At 28.7% G+C, this 22945-nt stretch overlaps 3 protein-coding genes across 4 annotated transcripts in view; 2 read left to right on the top strand and 1 right to left on the bottom strand.

Annotated features, from left to right (window-relative positions):
* Positions 1-22945, bottom strand: part of LOC145184741 (large ribosomal subunit protein mL37-like) — a 253325-nt gene that overhangs the window by 70900 nt on the left and 159480 nt on the right. The gene's annotated exons all lie outside the window — the stretch shown is intronic.
* On the top strand, positions 4514-5230 carry LOC149886268 (uncharacterized). The gene is made up of 2 exons (XM_090093539.1): positions 4514-4729; positions 4846-5230. Exons 1-2 carry the CDS (start codon positions 4660-4662, stop codon positions 5148-5150), a joined length of 375 nt encoding a protein of 124 aa, XP_089949665.1. The 5' UTR covers positions 4514-4659; the 3' UTR covers positions 5151-5230.
* Positions 6572-22583, top strand: LOC145184972 (uncharacterized). 2 transcript variants are annotated; one of them, XM_090092846.1, is made up of 13 exons: positions 6572-6787; positions 9058-9148; positions 12564-13070; positions 13168-14343; positions 14686-15099; positions 15295-17073; positions 17193-17360; positions 17973-18233; positions 20150-20383; positions 20500-20883; positions 21074-21262; positions 21663-21781; positions 21902-22583. In XM_090092846.1, exons 2-13 carry the CDS (start codon positions 9067-9069, stop codon positions 21929-21931), a joined length of 5343 nt encoding a protein of 1780 aa, XP_089948972.1. In that variant the 5' UTR covers positions 6572-6787; positions 9058-9066; the 3' UTR covers positions 21932-22583. The 2 variants fall into 2 exon arrangements, with proteins under 2 accessions (XP_089948972.1, XP_089948973.1); XM_090092847.1 differs by lacking the exon at positions 12564-13070.

The following is a 22945-nucleotide window of genomic DNA, read 5'->3' as shown; positions in this document are numbered from 1 at the left end:
GACTAATAATACTCTACCAACGGGTCATATTTTGTATTATATGTCAATATTTTGTAGTACCCGTTGCGCGGGTAACATTTGCTGTACGCCGAAATTAAATTTAAAGTATTTGATTGTCTTAATTGAAAATAAATAAAAACTTGAAAAAGGTAATATTAATACAAGTATAAACAACATCACACGTTCTTTCTAGTTTTAGAAATGCTGATTAGTATAGACAATCCATGTTTTAATCAAAATATATATATTAAAGTTGCGTTCTAACACCTGTGAATTTATTAGAAGTAAAGTTGCAGCTGTATATTGAAAATGACATCCTTAAAAACATTTTTGTTAGTCAAATCTTTGACAAAATTGTTTAGTCCATAATCTACTCGTGTAAAATACCGTATGGAGATATTTTACGTTGGTTTTTGTACCATCTGTTGCACCCCCTTATAATTTACATGATCATATTTGGTTTAAAACTTCACCAATATGTTTTGTCATATTTTCAGCTGTATGCCTCACCACACCAATCTGTATAGTTTTAATTAAAACAGGGAGTATTTAAATTAATATTTACAGACGGCTCTCTTCTGAAATGTTAAGTTAAAGAAATAATAAACGTGTTAGTGTTTGTGCATGTTAAGTGTTAGCCGTTGTTAAAAAATGCCGTGAACTCACAGTAAAATCACGGCAAATTCACCGTGTAGTTCAACATTTTCTATTAGGTCTATAAGAGATCATACTGGACAATCGTAACAAATAGACTTTAAATGTGTGTACGACTTCCTTGAATTCGTGAATTTTTATTGACCCTACATAAGTTGATGTTATAAAATAAATACGTGTGTATTGGAGCAAACTTTCTAGTAAGTTACCAAAAAAAAAATCGTAGCAATAATAGTTATGCAGCTTTGTTGTCTTTTAAAAACAAAATAATTTTTTTAATATAATAATTTTAATAATAATCAATTTCAAAAACAAAATAATTTTGTGAAAAGTGTTAATAATTTTGTGATTTTCTTTGACAATTATGAAGATATTCTGTAGTTTTTTGAATCAAGAAGATATTTTTGTAGAATGATCATTTTTACGTTTTCACAAAATTTGTGGTGTCAGGAAGGCCTTGGTTTTATAAAGTCAACCGCATTTAAAAAGGCAGCAACAAATTTATTAACAGAAACACTTTTACTATTGAAGTTTTTTTTAGCTGATTTTAGTTTGCTAGATCGTCAACCAATAACAGCTGTCCAGGTGGCAGTTAGATGCAATCGCTTATCTGTTACCCTATTTGATTGACAGTCAGGTTACGCAATAGGTATTTTGTAAAGTACACAAAAGGCCAATATTCAGTCTGAGTTACAAACCATATTTGTATTGGAAAAAGGTGAAGAAAAGTCGTCTTTAATAAATCATTTCACTGCTATGAAATTCGTTATGAAAAGAGGAAAAAATCTTTAAAAAAACGGTAACTCTTAATCAAGATTTTGGACATTTGCTCTTTTAGCACCAAGCCGCAGATATAAAAGGCCGGATTAAGGGGGGTTGATTGCTGCTTAGTTAAGTTGCAGTAAACGTAACTTGGTAGAGCAAAAACATATCGATTGCTTAATGAGTCACTTATGAGACAATTCTTAGGCTTGTTTCAATTATTCTTACGTTTGAACCTTAAAACAGTTAACGCATGCACTTAAACTTATAAACTTATAAACTTATTAACAAAAACACGTCTTGAGCCTGGTCGAAGTTTTTACAAATAGACAAAAAAAAAAAAAAAATAGAAACAGAAAATAAATTGCAATACCTGTTTGGTATTCAAATAAAGTTTTTTAAATACCACGTTTTGAAATTTTATAAAATTTATAATAAATCTTTATAAAATTTATAATAAATATTTATAAAATTTATAATAAATATAAAATTTATAATAAATCTTTATAAAATTTATAATAAATATAAAATTTATAATAAATATAAAATTTATAATAAATATAAAATTTATAATAAATATAAAATTTATAATAAATATAAAATTTATAATAAATATAAAATTTATAATAAATATAAAATTTATAATAAATATAAAATTTATAATAAATATTTATAAAATTTATAATAAATATAAAATTTATAATAAATATTTATAAAATTTATAATAAATATAAAATTTATAATAAATATTTATAAAATAGAGAGAAAGAAAATTCTTTTATACTTTCCACTCACAACACAAGAAGTAATTCATGACAAAGAACACCGTTTTTTTTTTCTTTAATTCTTCTTTTTAAATTTAATATTTGTGGTTCTCTAATTTTTATTCTCTTTCTGCATAGGTACGTCTCTGAAAAAAAAAATCTAAATATTAGATCCAAAATATTAAATATTAGATCGTAGTAATTACAAATTTTTTAAATATAAAAATGTTTTCAAACGCTTGTAATATTTCACACTTACAACTTACCTTGAATTATTTTATCTTTGATTACTGAAATATTTGTATATTCCTCTGTTCTAAGTTTTATATATATTTCTATGTTCTAGTATTTCTACTTTATATTTATTTATTTTATAAGTTTATAAAATAAAGGTTGTAGTGATTTTTTTTTATTTCTTGAATACTTGACAACATATTGGAAATATTTCATTTTGAACTCGAAAGAAACGTTACTTTGAAAAAAACCTTATTTAAGTACCGAGGTTTTTTCGTTAGTGTCCGAAGAATTCTGAAGTAATACTTCGTTTGTGTTCGAGGATAGTGAAAAAAAAACATTCAAGCTCAAACTCAAGCTTCTGAATAAAATAGCTTTTTTTTTTTATGTCAAATCCCATTTCATGCGCGGACTTTTACTTATGAAAAGGTCAATATTTAAGTATATTATTTATATACCAAAATATTTTCAGAGGATAAATCCATAAAGAAGTGGTTAAATTTTATTATGAGTGACTAAAGGTTTTTATGGTACTTATCATTAGATTTAATATTTTGCCTGAATGTGCGCCACTATCTTCTAATCTAGGGTATGACTGATGGCTAATTTTACGTCTTCTTTAATTAAACAACGGCCTTAAATATTGACTTCTTCATTAAGTAAAGCGAATTTACTTTGTTATCATTCCAACATCCAATAGTGTTCTGCCTGATGGCCATTCAAAAACTTTATTTATCTATATGCCTGCTAGATATACATACATATATATATATATATATATATATATATATATATATATATATATATATATATATATATATATATATATATATATATATATATATATATATAAACACACACACACACACACACACACACGCATATATATATATATATATATATATATATATATATATATATATATATATATATATATATATATATATATATATATATATATAACACACACACACACACACACACACACGCATATATAAAAACTTTAGTATAAATTACTTTTTCTTCTTAATATTTGATTCTCTTCTTTGTTTATTCTCTAGTGGGGCGATAGCGAGGTGATTTTTTTTTTCAGCGATTTCTGTTTAATTGCATTTTACTATTTAAAAAACGAAAAGGATTGTTTTTAACTCAAAAACTTAACATTTTGATTTGGACATTTTGAAATCCAAATCTAATTAGTTTTCTTTCAAAATGAGAGTTTCGTTCATCATTTTTTTATGACTATATTTAAAAAAAAATGTTTCTTCCCCCACCACTGCCTATCCAGGTTTCACACTGGCCTTCAATTGATAGGTTTTACGGGTATTATTAACATTTACTTTACTACTTGTAAAATACGTTAAAAATGGCAGACAAAAGTGTAGAAATATTTTACAGTTTTTAAATTTTCAACTGATAAAAAAAAAGTTTTTCTTCAGTTGCCACCATAATGGACGGTTGCTATGACAATTTTTTAGAAAAAATACAGTTTTAAAGCACATGGGCAAGTAGCTAAAAAGTAAGGTTATTTTGACTGAAAGAAATATGCAGTTGTAAGTAAAAAAGAAGAACAAGGTAGGATAACAAAGAGCGAATTGAAACTGCCTCGTGCCACCATTTCAATCCTAATTTCTTTAATATTTATTATACTTTTTAGTATATCAAAATGCACAAATAGATAAACAAAATTTTTAGATTAAAATCCCCAGAATGAATTATTTTTTTTTTTAAAAAAAAAAATTAATAATTTTCTCATATTTTGTATATTCAAATGGTGGATGATACGACTTTTTTAAAATTAATTTTGGACTCGATACACCCAAATTTTTTAGAATCAAGCAAAGTTATGAAAATTTCTTTTATAGCTGACTTATGTGACCAGTTTCGGTAAGTTAAGATTTTAAGTCTTCAGTTATCGAAAACGATGAAGAAATCGTTATAAGTGTTAGTAATTAGAAAAACTATTAAAGCGAAACCAAAACAAAAAGAAATTATTCCGAAAGTTGCACTTAGAAAGGCGAGCTCTTGTACTTTATTAAAAAAAAAACTCGAAAGATTTTCTCATGGCACGTTGACAAAAAAAAAAAATCAATTCGACACGAAGAGTAGCTGCTTTCAATTTATTTCAAGTTTGAAAGATTTTTATAGATTGAGTTGTTACGGTTGAATGAATCTTATTATTCGCACATTTTTTGTTTCGCTCGCTCTAAATTAGGTGTTTTTTTTTTTAAAAGTTGTTCTAAAAATGGATCTGCGGTTGAGTTATTTTATCATTTTTTCCTTGCTTTTTGTCGGGGCCGCTTTAAAAAAAAAAGGTGAGATTTCAGTAATTTATTAACACATTCAAATTAAATTTATTGCTCAAGCTTGTCTAAATATTTTGTAGAAAATATTTTTGTTGTCACTTTTCATTTTTGTTGTCATTTTTTAGGCAGAGGAAGCGATCAAAATATAACACAAGCTTTAGATGGTAAAACCGAGCGAAATGTAACAAAAGCATTCCAAAATAATAATACTGGTCAATCACAATCACAAATGATGTCAAAAAAGATACACAGTTGCGTATCAAATTGCGAAGCCGAATACAAGGCGTGCAAGAAAAGAAAGGCGCAAGCAATAGCACAATTGAGAGCCAGAAAAATTAAAATCAAATTCAAATCTTGCACTTCAATTAAAAATGATTGTCTCGGAGGGTGTTACAAATTTACCAAGTCCTCAATCGCCACTTCTTATTGAAAAAGAAAACTTTTTGCAATAATTTGATAATTATTAACAGATACATTTTTTTAAAGACACATAACTTGAACACTTTTGCACTTGTCAGGAAATCAACTTAGTTTTATATTTTGTCTTATTTACACCGCGAAAACATTTTATTTTAAACTTCTAAAATTTGAGAGCAGACCACATTTAGCCGTACCCACTAAAATTACTTGACTCGATGACAGTAAAACTAAGATTTTACCAATATCAATAAGCTTATGAAAAATGTATGTCTAATTTACCTTTTTTACCTGATTGAGTATTGCAAAATTTTTTTTATGCTTTGCGAGTGTATGTTATCTTTCGTTGATTTCAAGTTTTTAAGTGGAGAAAAAAACCACTTCAGTGTTTATCAAACTTTACAATAAAATCAATCATCCAAAGTAACATGCGAGTATAATAAAACCTCATGCAACAAAAAGTTCACCTGAGCAATCTTAGGTCATATACGCCAACTTTTGTGGTGAATTTTCTTTCAAATACTAATTACCAACTGATATAAAAAGCTTGTAAAAAGTTGAAAAGATTTCTTCTATCTTAGGCTTAATAAATAAAGGTGGGGTTTACATTGTGAGACGTAATTCTCACAATGTATTAACACAATGAAATTCTTACATTGTGAGAATTACATTGTGAAATATATATATATATATATATATATATATATATATATATATATATATATATATATATATATATATATATATATATATAAAATTATACTACAGCTTATCTCGTTAAATGTAATTTTATCTAATTGTAATTTTAAAACTATATTTAGATAAATTATATTTAACGAGAGAAGTTGGAAACGTTTGGGGTAAAAGAGAAAAATTAAAGTGAATAATCCTTTTAATTTATCTAAATATTATTCCGATCTTCTGATGTATTACGCTAATCTTTCGATGCAGCTCTCGTTACGATTTCTCCCTTTTAAAATAATCTAGAATCTTTGAATTCTCTTCTTAAAAAAAAAAAATAGCACTTATTATCTTTAAATTCTCTTCCTAACAACAAACTTTGATTCATGAGTAAAGAAAAAGAAAAATTTTTTTTAACATGATTGCATTTTTATTAAATATTCAGTCTAATGCTGTTTCGCAATTTGAACTTAACGAATTATTTTTTGAAAATTTTACCTTTCTAATTATATACCTAGTTAAAATGTTTTCAAATAATTCGATCGTCAGTTATGATATGAACGAAATAAACCCAAGAATATCAAAAAGCCATACTCAAGCGTTAAAAGTCTCCAATAAGCTAAACTAATGAAAATCTTTTGGCATTTCACTAAAAGAACGATAGAAAAATCTGTTTAAGATAGGTTATCGAATCCAACTGTGTTTACTGCACTCTTGAAACAGAATGTGGCGATTTTTAGCTTGCAATTATCCACGCTTGAATGCTCACAAACTTGTATACAAAAAACTTTCAAACCAAAATGGTGGAATTTTAGCTTAATTAAAGTATAGTATATTATTGCGGTTATTATAACTATTTTCAAGTAGACAATTACATTCCTTAGAGTTCAAGTCTAACATTTACGTGTTTGGTTAAATGCAGTAATTTAGGGGGTCAGCATTAAAATAGTTGTCTAAAATAATGGAAAGGTAAATTTAACTTTGATACTTAAACGATTTATTTTAACTTTATTAAAAAGTTTTAAATACGCATTACTATCAAAAAGGAGTTTAAATGATCTATAATCGCAGTAAAATCCCATCAGCTAATTTTACTTCATAGATATGAGACCCTTGCCGATGATCATCGCTTGCCGATGATCAACACTTGCCAATGATCATCATGATAAATTAATTTCAATACTCAACTCTGTTATCTTAATGCAAAGAGCTTATTGCATTCTTCACTAATATTTGTATTAGATATCAGTTCATAACTATCATTATTTTAAAAAAATAATTCCATTACCGAGTGGATCCATCACCGAGTGGATCCATCACCGAATGGATCCATCACCGAGTGGATCCATCACCGAGTGGATACATAGAGGGGTATTACATTACTTGAAGAATGTTAATTTTTTTTTTTAAATTTTAACCAGTTTATCAAAAGAATTATATTGTCTGCTTTTCTAATTTTCAAAAATTCAGGCAGAAAAATCAAGGAAGAGGCCCAAAAAAGACGAAAAATATATAATTATAATAAAAATAGTACTACCTACAATAAGTATCAAAAAAAAGAGCACCAATCCAAAAAAAACTTGTGAAAGAGACTTGTAATTTAAATCACCTTGCAGCAAACTTATCATGCAACTCACCAGTTGTAAGCAGTCTACTCTTGGAGCCATCCATGGCCCTTTACTTATTGATATCTTAGGCTCTTTACTTATTGTTCAGCAGTGTTCACCTTGCTCAGTCGGCAACCGACGAAATTTAACTGGACGATATGATTCCTGATACAACTGGTGAAAATCTTGATATTATCCTGCTCCGATATATTTTGAGGCTGCTTGGTAATCATTTTCCTAACTTTATTTTTTTGCAATCCAACACCAAAACCTGATTTGCACAAAATGTTCGAACCGGAGGATGAGTGTTTTAGAGACGATCTCAGTTCCATATCAAGTGTCTTCTTAATGGTAAAAAATGCTTCTGCATCTATCCAACTTTTTGTAAATCTTCCTTTGAGAGAAGGTATAACAGTTAAGCAAGATTTAAAACTTGCCTCATTTTTTTGGTTTGTGCCATTGACTTTGTACATTCTTGGATATCACAAAACTAGACAAACTTTGTTCAAAATCTCAAAACTGGTGATAAAATGATTGAAGCCAAAATATTTTAAAATCATTCTACATGTAAATATTGGAAATTTACTTGATAACACTAAAAAATCTTCTAAAGTTGCAGCCAGTAAAACAAGAAAACAACTATTTTAAGAAACAAAATTCATTTACTTCATTTGTTATCTGAATGACATTTTTGATTGTTTGTTTGTTTGTTAATTACAACATGTTTTATAAATAGCTAAATTTGTTAATATATCGTTTTTTTTTTAAAATTTTAACTAGTGACTAAGAAAATCTTTATGAAAGTTTTTAAGAAAAACTTTCATAAAGATTTTCTTAGTCACACAAACCAAAAAAAAAAAAAAAATTCACAAAGGTTTTGTAGGAGGAATGGATATTGGAATACTACCCCCTCTCACCATGCAGCTATCCCTTGGTTCCAGTGGCCCACCAGAGTAAGTGGACTCAGGTCTCATTCATGTTCTCGATAGACTTGCATGTTGCTAATATCAATGACAAAATTGTACCATTGTAATCGTTGATGAAATTGTACCAGAAACAAATTCTAATGATAGACAAAACAAATATTATTTGTTTCAAAGTAAAGTAAACAAGAGCAAAGTAAAGTAAACAAGAGCAAAGTAAAGTAAACGAGAATAAAGTAGATTAAAAATAATGACGAGCGACTTATTCTTCGTCGAGCTTTGAAAATTACGATCTGGACGGGAATGCTAATTGGGATAAAAGGGGGTGAGAGGAGTGAAGAAAGAAAATTCTAACTATTTTAATTAGAGCTTATCCTTTCAAAGTTGATAATATTTTAAAATAATAAGAATTTAAATGTCTTGAAACTAATTAGTGAACTTTAATAATTAGTAATTTTGAAAATAGTTTCTCGCCTTTAAAACCCGCGAAACCCGCAAAAAAAGAAGTAAAAGAGATTGTTCACGACCTAATTTTAAGCTTTTAAAAAAATGGTTACGAGCATATCGACACCCAGCCCCCTAACTCACTCTTTTGTGGTGTATACAGGGTTATGTTGTCTAAATTAAAGGAGTTTTTATAAATTAAAGAAATTTTTTTGGTTAAACAGCAATAGTATAATATTTTACAAAGAATCATTTGTAATTTTAGTTACCCAAAATGAATACTTATTCTGCTTTATATCTTCTGGTATTTCGCTTAATATACTTATCAGTATATGACACAACTAGGAATTCGACAGGTATGATATTTTTTATTGTTAAATATTTTTCCAATTCACTTGAATTTTATATTCAAACAAACTTTCTCTATACTTTTTATAAAAACTAATATTTTTACGCAAGTCAATAGTATCCAAAGAATTACACTGGAGCTGATCACACATAAAAAGTTTTTTATCGGGATAAAATTTTTACACTAATTCTAAATCAAATCTATTTAGTTTTTCTCTATCTTTTACAGATTTTGAGATAAGGACTCCTCTAGTTTTGCAATTTCATGAAATTTAAGATATTGTGAGGGTGGCGTTTTAATAATCTCTATTAACGTTTCTTTTTATTTAATTTAAGTTTATCGTTTAACGTTTAGTTATTGTTTAGTTTAGTGAAGGTAAGGGGAAGGGGTAGGGGAAGGTTTGGGGTTGTTGGAACTGGGTATGTGGAGGTTAGGAACAAGGTTGATGGTCTGGGGAGTACTTGGTTAGGTAAGGGCGAGGTTTGGAAATAGTTTGGTTAGGAATGGGCAAGGTTTAATCTAAAAGGGCTAAACTTATAATCGCCGTCCTCAGTATATTCTATAGTATAAAAAAAACTCAACAAATATTCTATTAATGTGTAATGGTTAGCACTCTTACTCTTATAACTTTTATATAATACAATTAATATTCTCTTACGCTTCTTGCAGTGTTCAATACTGTTTATATCAGTTACTCCTCTTTCTTTTATATCTTCTTTTATTGCAATCATCTCTTCTTTAATTAAATCTTCTGGTTATTCTCCAACAATCAATATTAAAATCTTCTTCTTATATTCAACTGCTTATTAAACTGCTTATAAAACTCCTTGTTCATCAAAGTACTCTTCTTATCACAAAATTCTTTCTCTTCTTTAAAATCCTCTTTAAACCTCATAAAAACTCTTTTCTCTTAAATTTCTCTTTTAAACCTCTTCTTCTAAAAAAGACGACCGTACTCATCAGTCGCTCGAATCTCTATCTCCAAATCTCAACTAACTAACTGTTAGACTCCTTCTTTTTTTTAAAATTCTTTATTCACAAAACCGAGGTTCGACAAAAACTCCTTTCTTTCTCCAAATTTTGGGAAACTATTTTTTCGACTATCGATTAAAAAGTATCAATTAACTGTAAAATAATCCAACAGTAAAATATCTAAACAAAAGTGACTTTCGATAAACTTAGTGAATAATTTAACTATGGTAGCCATTGAAAGTATCGTTTAATAATTGCTTCTTCAAATTTAATATCCTTTTCGTATATTTTGCACAAACTTTAAAAAATATCTTTATTTTCTTTTGATATTTGTGATCAAGATAATGATAAAAAAAAAAAAAAAGTTGTTACAAAAGTAATTAAAATGTTTGCCTATCAGTGTTTTAAGTGCATCTTAACAAGAATATCCAACTGCTGGCCTGCAGCCAATTTAATAAGCCCCGTAACAGACTTTTAAAACTTAACGTTTTTGAGTGACAATTTTTTAAAGCGTCTAATAAGCTATATTTGTAATAAATTTTTTTCCTAAAATTTTTAGTACAAAAATAGCTTATTACACGTTTTAAAAAATTCTAACTCAAGTATATATATATTTTAAATAAGTTATAATCTCAAATAAGTTATATTCTCAAACTCGGACAAATAATTTTCCGTTTTATTCTGAAGCTCAATCGCTAAATTAGAATGCCATATTAGAAATCAGTATCTCATAAAGCTTCGGTCAGAGGAATAAAAGAATACAGTATAAGACTTTGATCTTTTCGTATTAAACTGTTCGGTAATCTGAGTGGATAACTGGTAAAATAAATAAAAATTGTTTGCCAGGTCATCACATTGTATACAAGATACTCTAAAGTATAGTTGTGCTCTCTCACATATTTTCCCGAAACACTCAAATCCATTTTCTGAAAGTGAATTCATTAAAGAATATATTCTTGACAAAGCTGAACTTCTGGTACCTGACAAAAAAAAAACAATATTTTCTCTTCAATAAGTTTATCTCGTAACCTTGTTTTATCAAGAACATCTACTGGAGTGAGAAAATATTTATTTCTACAGCTAAATAAGTAGATGCAAGTACGGATACTACGCAACTGTTCCATTTTTATTTGAAGGTCTTGTTTTTCAATTGAATGAAGATATTTTAATTTATGAGTGCATAACTGTATAAAATAAAAATGGACGCAATAATTCAGGGTTTTTCAGCTCAACTAACTGACTTAAGATCAAATAGTTCTAGTATTAATTTAACAAAAAGTTAATAAAGAAAATTTAGATTTAGATGTACATTGTATTATTCGTAGAGAAGCTTTATATGCAAAAACAATTAGTTTGAAGCTGGCAAAGTGGAAATTGGATCTGTTGTTAAAATTGTAAATGAGACTTGTTAGAAAGTGCTAAAAGATTGGTATTTTCAAGCTTTTCTAAAACAGGTAGATTCAGAATATAGTGACCTCCTGTATCGTTGTAGTGTACAATAGTTGAGTTATGGAAATATTCTTTCATCTGCATGTTCAAAGTTTCAAATCAAAGGAGTTGTAGATTTAGTAGGCATTGCTTGCTGATATAATAATATATCTGAAAAAATTAAGCATTTTACTTATAATAGTTTTGTTACTAACTTCAAGCAAAGCCATTCAAACACCAACCGAAGCATGAAAAATGTCATTACTTTTAGAATTTCAAAGTATTGCAAGTTGAACAATAGAAAGCTGATTCGAAACATGTTATGCCAATGATCTTATTATTGACAATGAAAATCCTTTTTTTAAAATGTATAAGTTCAATAACCTGCGCACTTTGCAACTATTTATGCTTGTGAATAATCGTTTTCACTTATAAATATCATGAAGTCAAAAATAAGGTTTGAATGACTGTATCTTAATTGCTCCATCAGACAAGAATTATTAAATTTCAAGGTTTTATATTTGACAAAACTGATCTAAGATAGTAAAATACGTTTCAGTTTTAAAGAGTGCAGTTGTATTGCCAACTGATTGTGAACAGTATTTTGTGAAATTAAGAAAAAAACTTTTATCCGCATCTGTCTTCCTGCAATATGTTGTTTCAAAATACTATTGACAAAATGCGTAATTTAGTTTGTTATGGACCGTTGATAATTAAATGAATATGGCTGGAAAGTCGTAATTGGCTGCTGATTAGTCTCGACAATCACCGGATTGTATTACTTTTATATACAATTTATAGTTTTAGTGTTGCGGCTTTAACCAAGCCTTATGTACTGCCCCCCGCGCCTGCTGCTAAATCCCACTACTGAGAATATTTGATTTATTTTAAAAATCATTGACTAAACCAAAAGTGCTAAGAAAGAGAAATCATAAAAGGATTATGTAGAAAAAAATTTTTTTTTTCAAATTTTTTTCAGTTATAGAAATAGTTTCTTTTCTTTAAATTATTTTTTTAAATAGGTTTTCTACGGAATGACTTGTCAGCCAGTGAAATAAATAAAAAAGTACTATCTGTAAACAAAGAACAAGAACACGTTTTAATAAAAAACAAAGAGTCACAAAGAAGTTCCATCAACCATGATTCATCTGTCATAAGTAACCAAAATGGAACAAAGCGAAATTTAGTTGATCATCTTGAACAACCTGAAGTTTCAGATATTGGAAAACCTTATGGTGATCCCGATGACTATCAAAGAATTGGTGATGATATATACCTCATTCACAGCGATGAAAGTAAATCCCCTACTAAAGATGTTAAAGCAATTAAAGAAACTTTACCAGATACAGAAAAGTCATTGACAGCAATCATAAGGCACCTCAACAAAGAAGATAAAGATTTATTGAATGAAAGTAACAAAAAAAATCAAGATGTTGTTTCAGATGAGCTGCTTTCAACACAAAAGGCTGAAGAAGATTCTTTTTCTCCAAATATTGAAAATATATCTGGTTCTGAATTGAATTTATTAGGTGCATAGAAAGCCATTTGTACAATTTTCAAGCTATTTGAGTTCTAGAGTTCAATTCTGTTTTAATTTGCTTCTGTTTGCTTACTGTTCCATTTTAGGTGATCTCCAATCTAGTTTGAAGCAGCATGATAGCAACACTCCGCTAAAAATAAACAATATTTTAGATGAAGAAACAAAAAGAAAAGAATTAGAAGATGAGCAAGTAGAAAGAGGCCTTGCTACAATAAGAAAAGCTGTTGAAAGTAGAGATAAAGAATTTATAAAAAACGATCCTTTTGCTGTTGATCCCAAGAAAGTAAAAGAAATACTGGCACCTGAAGGAATGTTTTTTAAAAAAGATCAAACTCAAGCAACTGAAATACAAAATTTAATTGGTGATGAAAATGAATTTGAGCATCACATTGATCCTGTGATTGTAGTTGGAGGCAGTCGAAGTCATGCAAAGAAACGGAAACACAAGCAAAAAAAATTTCACCGCCATAATAAAAAACATAAAAATAGAAGTAAGTATAATTTACAGAGAATTAAGAATGCTAATCTTTATGAAATGCACCAAGAAGATGAAAACAAAATAAATGACTTAAGAGAAGAACTTAAAGGTAAAGGAAAAATAGAATCAGTGATCAAAGACAACCAGCTGGATACAGGATTTTTTATTGCTGAAGATAGTGATCTTGCTAATTTAAATAGAAGAACTGAGGACTTTGTTGATAATACAGTAAATGCTACTGTTGTAAAAATTATTGAGGCTAGCAAAAATACAAGTAAAGAAGATAACTTTAACAAAACAGATCAAAGTTTTTTAGAAGCGCAGTTAAATTCACTAACACCAGACAGTTTACCTAAAAACAAATCAAACTTAACTGAAGTAAAACATCCTGAATATGTATCTTCAAAGTCTGAAGACATAGAGTTGTATAAAGTTCTCAAAGATAAATCTTTTGGTATTCATGCTAGTAAAAATCTAAATAAATATAAAAGTGCACATATCATAAATATGGAGGGAAAACCTGGAGTGCAAATTGATTTGTATATAACTGACAATAAGAACAAATATAACAAAAAGAAACGACATGCTGTTCGGAGCAAAACAAATATGCCAGAAAAAATTGTTGATATGCAAGGCCAAAAGAAATTTTTTGAACCTGCAGTATATGATAGCAGTGTTGAAGATGTTTCATTAACTGAAGCTATGCCTGATCGACATATGTTTACTTTGGAAGAACCAACAAGTGCAGCAAATGAAAAGTTGGATGCAACAGAACATGTTGAAGGTGATTTTCATTAAAATTCTTAAAAATATTGGTATTAATTTAAAGTTAATTGAAAAATACTTTTTTAAGAAATCTCTAAAATATTACAGCTGTATATGTCACCCTGCTCTTTTTACCAATAGAAAAATGATTTTGAGTTTAATTTAATCATTAAAGTGAATAATTTATTTTCACATAAAGAATCAAGTCAACTGTTTCACTTTTCAGTTTGTTATGCCATGTAAACAGCTGTTTTTAACTTTTTTTTTAACAGCTGTTTCACTTTTTTCTTTTTCTTGAGTTTTTTGAGGAATATTGTTTAGAATTAAATAGATTTTAATTTTACTTATCATTTTTGTTAAGGTAATTCTGCTAAAAAACTTAATGAGCTGCAAGATGTTATCAACAATGAAGAGTTAAAACATGCAGTAGAAGAGTCAGACTTAAAAGGTTTTGATGCAATTAAGAATGAAATAGCATTACAAGATGCAAAAAGTACAGTAGACTTTTTTAACCAGCCAAACTCTGCTCAACCTCTTTCAGCACATCTTTCAAACAATATAAATGATCTAACACAAGCCATCAAAGATTCTGGAGCAGTTGAAAAAATAAAAATAGATGATAATGATAAAGGAGATGATGATCCTCAAAAAGTAAAAATTATTTTACATATTCCAGAAACTGTCTCTAAAGAAAAAGGTGTAGATTGGAATACTCAGGAAGCTTTAGATATCTTTACAGAGCAAGCTAAAGCCTATCTTAATGATGAAGCAGAAGGTAATAGTTATATTTACTTTTTAAAGTAATAGTTTGTCAGGAAATTTTAATCCTCTTTAAATTGATTCCGATGAGAGAGAAATTCTAATAGAAAATTAAAAAAAAAAAAGCTTTTAAGTGCTATCAATTGATTTGTTAGCATTTTTTTAATGTTGAATGATTGCACACATTATTTTTATGGCAATAAATGTTTAGGGGAGAAAAAGGTAGATAACTCTTTCTCAAAGTCTGATTCTGAAGATGATGCAACACTGCTTACAGCAAAGAAAATAGAGGCTTTATTGAGAGAAAATGCACTAAAGGAAGAAGAAGTAAAAAGGGCAAATGAAAGAATAAAGCTTTTTGCTGCTGTTCATAATGGTATTGGAAAAAGTGATGCTGAAAAAACACATTTCTTAAATGTTTTAGAAAATAGCAATGCCGGTTCAGCATCAGAAATTGCCAATATCAGTAATCTCATCACACTAAATGCTTTAAAAAATCCTCAACCAACAGAAAAACAAGATGGCATATACCCTGATGAAAAACAGTTACTACCAATATCATCACCAATATTAGAGCTAATTAAATCAGCAGTGCATTCTGCTGCTCATGAAAGTGTTCAAAAACAAGCTGCTTCTCCTTACACTCCGCAGTATATGTTTAATGATCCTTCTATTAAATTAGTGAATCCATCTCCAGATTTGCCAACTAATCCTGCAACTATAAAGTTTAATGCACCTGGAGTGGCCATACCACTTAGAATAAATGGAGGAAAGGTTATTGGGGGAAATGTACGTGGAGGTAATGTTATTGGAGGTGTTATTTCTGGTGGAGATTTTTCTGGTGGAGAAATACAAGGTGGAAAAATTGAAGGAGGAACATTTAAAAATGGGCTAATGATAGATGGTGTTTTGAAAAGTGGAGTTGTTGAAGGAGGCAAAATAAAGGGTGGTTTGATTACAGGTGGTGATATAAAGTCTGGTATAATTGAAGGTGGAACAGTAAAAGGAGGTATTATAGATGGAGGTAGATTAGTTGGTGGTGTTGTAGAAGGTGGGATTTTTAAGGGAGGTACTATACTTGGTGGAAGATTAATTGCAGGTGAGATGGATGGGGGTACCTTAAAAAATGGCTCAATTAATGGAGGAGTAATGAAAGGAGGTGTTATTGAGAGTGGGGTTTTGGAAGGAGGAACAATGTTATCTGGAACACTACGGGGTGGTATTGTTAAATCTGGTATTATCAATGGGGGAATAATTGATCAAGGAGTAATTGTGCAAGATAATGCAGAAATAGGCCCAGGTGTTGAAATTCATGAAGGAGTTGTAAAAGGTGGTAAAATATCTGTGAATGTTGTTCCTCAAATTTCTAACCTTCAAGCAATACCACCTGCTAATACTGCAATTGTAAGTAATCATGATGATGGTGAAAATAGATCTGATTTATTTAGCATAGAGGTTTTACCAAAACACTCTGATGATGATCGCAAGGAAGCTCCAAAAGAAGTTATCAATTTTAAAACATTAAACAAAGAAACACATAAAGATAAGTTTGATAAAACCATAGAGAAAAATAATGTCTTGTTCACAATAAAAAAACCAACTGAGAAACTTGTGGAACATATTAGAATTTCTCCAACACCAAAACCAAAACAAACAAGTAGACCCATAGAGTTTGTAACAAAGACTGTATCTACCCAAACACATAGGACTGGAGTTAAAAAAGCTTATCATCCCTCTGTTACAAGTACCAAGAATTTAGTTCACAAAGCGCTTTTGTACAACAAAGATAATCCAAAAGAAAGGAAAGAAATCAATTTGAGCAATATTAATGATGTAAAGCAGTTGCTGGCAATTTTGGAAAAAAGCTCAAAAAATAGTGAAAAAGATAAACTGCAACCAAGTGAAAAGCATGAAGATGATAATTTAAAAAGGAAAGAAGAAGTTTTGAGAAAAGCTCAACAAGCAATTCCAAAGATTAGAGAAGAACAGCGTAAGATTTATTTTAATATTGGATAAGCATATAATTTTTTAAATAAAATTAGCACACATATTGTTGATGAATATTTATTCATATTTTGTTTTTAATTATAAGCATTTTGTTATGTTTAGCTTTTGCTCACTGGAGTTTAACAAAGATGTCTAAAAATATTATTGAAGGTGATTTAGGCCCCAGTTTACATATCTATGGTGGTGTTTTTATACGCAGTGGGCATGCAATTTTAGATGGTATTCATGGATATCTAGATGCTGGGGATTATCAAGGAGAATGTTTTAGTGGTAAGCTAAAAGTCTTTTTATGTGGTAATTTTCTTAAAGACTTTTCTTAAATAACTTCTTTTTTCTTAAATAAATTCTGGGACTGTATTTCTTAATTTTGATAAGTTGTCAAATTTGTTGAATAATTGAAGATTTTTAATGAATTTTGAATATTTTGAAAATTTCTGATGTTGCCAGGAAGGGAAACTTAATTACATTTCTGCAGGCTAATGCAGTAGAAATAAAGATGAATTAAGTAAACTAAATTGTGGTTGTATAAATTTATTGAAATGTTATTTATATTTAAGATTAATTTAATATATCATTTATATTTAATTAATCTTAAATATATTAAAAAAGTGTAAAAATTATTGGGAAAACTGTTATTTGTTGGTTTTTTGTTTAAAGTAATGCACAAATAAAATTAAAAGGCTTGTTACTTTCTGCTGAGAATAGGAATTAGTGATATTGACAGTCCTGAAATCGATAGTTACAACTGACAGTAGACCATCTGTTTTTGATAAAAATAAAAGCTGTTATTGAGTTTTTCTTGTTCTTTTTTTGTCTAACTGGCTTTCTCTTGTTATTCTTTTTCTTCCACTTTTGCACTGATTTATAAACAATTTATTTTAGACCCAGAAGTTTGTGAAACTGGTTTCACTATCCAAATGACTGTTAAATTGTACAAAGATAGTGTCTTCAATAAAACAAAACTTTTTCTGTTGGACTCAGGTGCAACAAGCGCAGATTCAAGAGGAATAAGTATTTTTGTTCAGGATGGCCGAATTGGAGCTATGGTATCAACAAGAGAGACTATTTGGTGTCTTCGAAAGATTCTAGAACCTTACATTGAAAAATGGTTTTCTCTGACGCTGACATGGAGGAATGATAGAGGTTTCACAGCATTATTTTTTCATATTCATATTAAGTATATCAACCTGGCATATAACCACATGGCGCTAGAAATTTAATCTTACACTAATTTTGGCATTTTTGAAATTCAAATCAGATAAAAAATTCTTAATAAATATAGAAAGTAAAATCAAATACAAAATTAAGCATATATTGCTTCTACTAGTTAAAACATTTTAAGCTATTGGCTTAATAATTAAATAGAAAAAAAAAATCTCAATTTTACTAAACTTTTTTGCCATAAAGGCTATTATTTTCATTGTTAAAGTTAAAATTCACAGAATATGCTGGAGAGAAAATTAAAAAAAAACAAATAAATAATTTCTTATTGGTTGAGCATGATGAAATTCAACACTCTTTAATTGTTAATTACTCAAAAAATACTTGGCTAGTTTTTGTAATTTTTTTACACAATGAAGCTAATTAAGTTATTTATGGATTCAATTGTTTTTAACATTTTTAATTTGGACACATAATAAGAAACCAAAAAATTTTGACATCATCTTCTGGATCTTGCTTTGAGTTGCTTTTTTTGAAGCTTCTATCCACTTTTTCTTAAAATTTCTTGCTTTTCAATAGAATTCCTTTAACAATTAACTAATAACTTTCAATAATGCGCTGCTCATGAAAATTTGTTTGTCATTTTGTTTAATATCTTTCTGGAGACTTCTTGAAGTAGTGCATCAGCCAATTTTACAATTAGGACAAATATTTTAGGTGTATCATGCTTTTTAAATAGCATGATAAACCTACAATAGCAAAAGATGTTTCTTTAAGTATTCTTCTTTATACAAATCTGAGCTCAAAGTCTCATGAGCAATTTATGTTACACTTTTCAAACCACAGGAGCAGATTGCTTGGCATACAAGGAACTTGGGAGCAAATATTTTAGCTTGAATATACTTGAACTTGTTGGCAACATTTATACCTTTTGATAGCTAAAAATATTGCTGGCCTGGGAATTACAAAAAGGCTTTTTTGCAATCATTTTTATCATGTGCCATCATGCACAAGTTTTCTTTGCTTAAAAATTTATATAGCTTTTTTGAACAATAGCTTTCTTTAATTTATCTTTTTAATTTCTTTTTTCAACTTGCTGCTTTTCTTTCAATAGATCAAGTCTCTTTATAAAATAAATCCAACTGAAGATCAAGCAACACTTCAAAAACTACTTAACACATTTTTAAAATTTCTTTTGCAGAAGGAAGCTAATGTGTTGTTGTTTGATTGCATTGGTGTTAAGTATTGCTTATTATTGTCATTGATATTTCAAAGTTTATTGGAATGTCAACTTGTGAGAATGAAGAATTTTGAAAAAGAATTTCCGAAACTTTTTCTCAATTTAGTATTTGTTTACTCATTTTAATCCGATAATAATGATAAGCATTACTTAACACCAACGCAATCAAACAACAACACATTAGCAAAAAAATTAACACATCTGCAAAAAAATTAGAAAAATGTGTTTAGTAGTTTTTGAGTAGTTAATGATTAAAGGGTGCTGAATTTCATTGTATTCAACCAATAAGTTCTGATCAAGGTATCAAACTCTAAGTTCTTTTTTTTTTCCTATGAGTAGCATTGAAAAAAATAGGAAAGTAAAAGTCTTTTTACTTCTAGACATCCAATGAACATAGAATTACTAATTAAGTTGGCCTGAAGGTGACAGTGCATTTTATGTGATTTGAAAAATTCCTGAAAAAAATCTACTGCATAACTTAACTAAGAATTAAAAGACGTATTCAAAAATATATCTTTTTCTTTCTTATTTTTTTGTTTTTCATCATTATTTTTTCCAATACTTATTTTGAAAGAAGCTATTCTCTTAATTTACAATAAGAAGTTTATTAATTTTTTTTGTAACATGTTTTTAATTAATTACATTTATTTTGGTATAGGCTTATTTCTCTATATAAATTGTGACTTATTTGATAAGTCTGGATCTCATTTATCAGTGGATTGTGAAAACTGTCCAAATTGCCATAAAACTGATCGAGCAACTAGGATGTTCTTTGGTCGACCCAACAAAGGACCACATTTCAAAGTTACTCATATGGCCCTAGGAGAAGTTAGTTTGTATAACACATTTTCTGATAAGCGAGATGTTGAAATGATTTGTGGGGCAAAAGACTGTGAGTTAATGTTTTAATTATGTTAACTAATTTTGATGATTTAAAGCACCTTTTAAGTGCTCTTTTAACATTTTAGCTTAAAAATCTCAAAGAGTTATACTTTATTTTGCTTGTAGATCAAAATTCAAAGTTGCAATCTACTGTTTATCAATATAACAGTTATCCACAGTATCCACTGTTGCCCTCAATTCTTCATTCCCAATCTGTTGAAACTCAATCAGTTCCACTTACTAATCCAAATTTATATCAACAAAAATCTGTCCCTTTAATTAGCTCCTCTCAGTACCCTTCTCCAGCAAGATCTTCAGAAAATGATGATCCACCTCCAGATTGGTTAAATCCAGTGTTGAAAGTAAAAGTAAACAAAAGCCTTGAACCAAAAGTGTTAAATCCTTGGCCAACACCAGCTAATCTTATTCCAATAAAAAAAACAACAGTAGCTGCATCAAGTCGACCGTTAGTTGATTATAACGCAGATCGAAGGTCGTTTTTAAATTTAGGTATGTCTAACTTTTTTTTACCTTTTTAATGAAACTATAATAATGTTCAAAATAACTGTCAGTGTTTAATTTTCATTTGATTAATATTACTTAGTTTCAAAAATTTAATTTATCTTTTTAAAGTTAAAAATTTTTTGTATAATCATCCTCTACATGTGGTATATAAATGATAACTTTTTTCCTTTTATAGATCGCCATAAAATAGATGGTGAATATTCTGCATGGTCTGAATGGTCACAGTGCTCACAAACATGTGGAGAAGGTTTGCAGACCACATTAAGGTTTTGCAATCAACCTTCACCAGCAAATGGTGGAAGGTCATGTGATCATCAAGGACCTGACCACAAAGTTCGAGTCTGTATGAATTCAGATTGTCCTGGTAAATTTTAAATCTATTGTCCCTATTTATTATAACTCTTAATTATAATAATTATTCACTAGTACTTAAAGTATTGCCATCATTATATCTAGTACAAATAATTATTACAATTATTCCTGTTTTGTTTGCAGAATAAAGTGAATTTAAATTTTTTTATTATAGCTATTTGAAATCTGAATAAAAAAACCTTTAAACTAATCGAAAGCCGGCTAGCTAGTATATTTAATATCTAGAAACAGGCGAGAAGAAATTGTAAAAATTTATTGTAAAAAAGTAGAAGTTGTTGAAATTTCAGATGTTTTTTTGTTTAATCTTAAAGAAACTTAAAGAAAGTTTAACAAAATTAAGATTCTTCAAAAAATTTATAAAATATGTTCAGCAATCTCACATATACATATAGGGAAAAAAGAATCTGTTCCAGTAATGAGACTTGAATATGGGACAAAAAAATCAAATGTTCCGTTTAAAGATGAGCCCATGGTGATTATAGATGGAGAAAAGCAATCATATGACCAATTAGTAAGTTAACTTATGGTACCTAAACAAAATTTATCTACTGAGCCCAAAATTTATCAACTGGTTTCTTGAGCTATTATAAATCTGAAGATTAAATCTTAAGAATTTCTTTTTCCTTTCCAGGAAACAGCGTTTGAGCAATTAAAGCACTAGTCAAAGGGCTGAAATCCATTGCGAATAGAATTTCAGTTACAAGTTTGAACTTACACATTTCCAAGTATAATTAATGTGGAATTTCAAACAAAGTTATGCTGGAATTGATTCCTCCTAAAGATAACGATTCATGTGGTGGCGCAAAAAGTGCTATGAACAAGTATCAAAACTACCTCATACTTTTTGAGCTATTTATTGGTTCGACGACTGATTCCAAGGATTCAACTTCCCAGGATTTCAATTATTTCTAAGGATTTTTCAAGAACCTTTACTCTGCTGATAACTTTATCAGAGAGTTTATTGATAAAGTTAATATGCAAGTTCATTTTTTCAATTAAAATATCCGCAAATGAACAAGTTACTTAGTTTTGCTCGCTTACACCGTTTTTTATATCATATTTTTGTCATATCGTTGTAATGCAAAAGAGGAGAGTTTTATGTATAAAAATGTCGAAAAGTCTCTTTGATTTTTGTTTAAAATTAACCGATAAAATTACGAAGAGGACAATTGCTTAAAATTCAGCAGAAGTTAAGTCGGCTTGCATACTTTTAATAAACTGAACCATGCGATATTTTTATTACGTTTTTATTGTTTTTTTTATATGAAATGCTGTATATATATATTTTGTTTTTCAAAAACTGCCTCTAAAAATCTTAATTTTTTATCACTCTAAGAGCGTCGTGTTAAAAAGCAAACGCTCCGTTTGGTTTTTTTAAATTGCTTTTATAAACAAAGTATCCCATTGCCTGAGGGCAATAGGATACTTTGAGGATACTTTACCTGAGGCAAAAGGATACTTTGTTTATAAAAACAATTAAAAAAAACCAAAATGCAGTAGCACACAAAAAAACTCACCGATACCAACACTAGAATTGTATGTCCATTTATGGCAAAGGCAACATGAAATTCTGTTTTCTATGGAATTTTAATAAAGTTGATTGCAATTTTGTCACTGCATCTCCCCTTTTAGCCGATGAATATTCACCAAAACATTAGTTGAGTGTTTTTGCTCT

The sequence above is a fragment of the Hydra viridissima genome, unplaced genomic scaffold, assembly GCF_058129835.1.
Source record: "Hydra viridissima isolate aposymbiotic clone 2 unplaced genomic scaffold, HvirCarnegie_v1 scaffold_7, whole genome shotgun sequence".
Taxonomy (NCBI): domain Eukaryota; kingdom Metazoa; phylum Cnidaria; class Hydrozoa; order Anthoathecata; family Hydridae; genus Hydra; species Hydra viridissima.
The sequence above is the reverse complement of the archived record's forward strand: the minus strand, read 5'-3'. Positions and strand labels throughout refer to the sequence as shown.

Coding starts and splice junctions, on each gene's coding strand:
- LOC149886268 (XM_090093539.1), top strand. CDS start 4,660: ATGGATCTGCGGTTGAGTTATTTTATCATTTTTTCCTTGCTTTTTGTC. Junction 4,730..4,845: donor GGCCGCTTTAAAAAAAAAAG/GTGAGATTTCAG, acceptor GTCATTTTTTAG/GCAGAGGAAGCGATCAAAAT.
- LOC145184972 (XM_090092846.1), top strand. CDS start 9,067: ATGAATACTTATTCTGCTTTATATCTTCTGGTATTTCGCTTAATATAC. Junction 9,149..12,563: donor CACAACTAGGAATTCGACAG/GTATGATATTTT, acceptor TTTTTTAAATAG/GTTTTCTACGGAATGACTTG. Junction 15,100..15,294: donor TCTTAATGATGAAGCAGAAG/GTAATAGTTATA, acceptor ATAAATGTTTAG/GGGAGAAAAAGGTAGATAAC.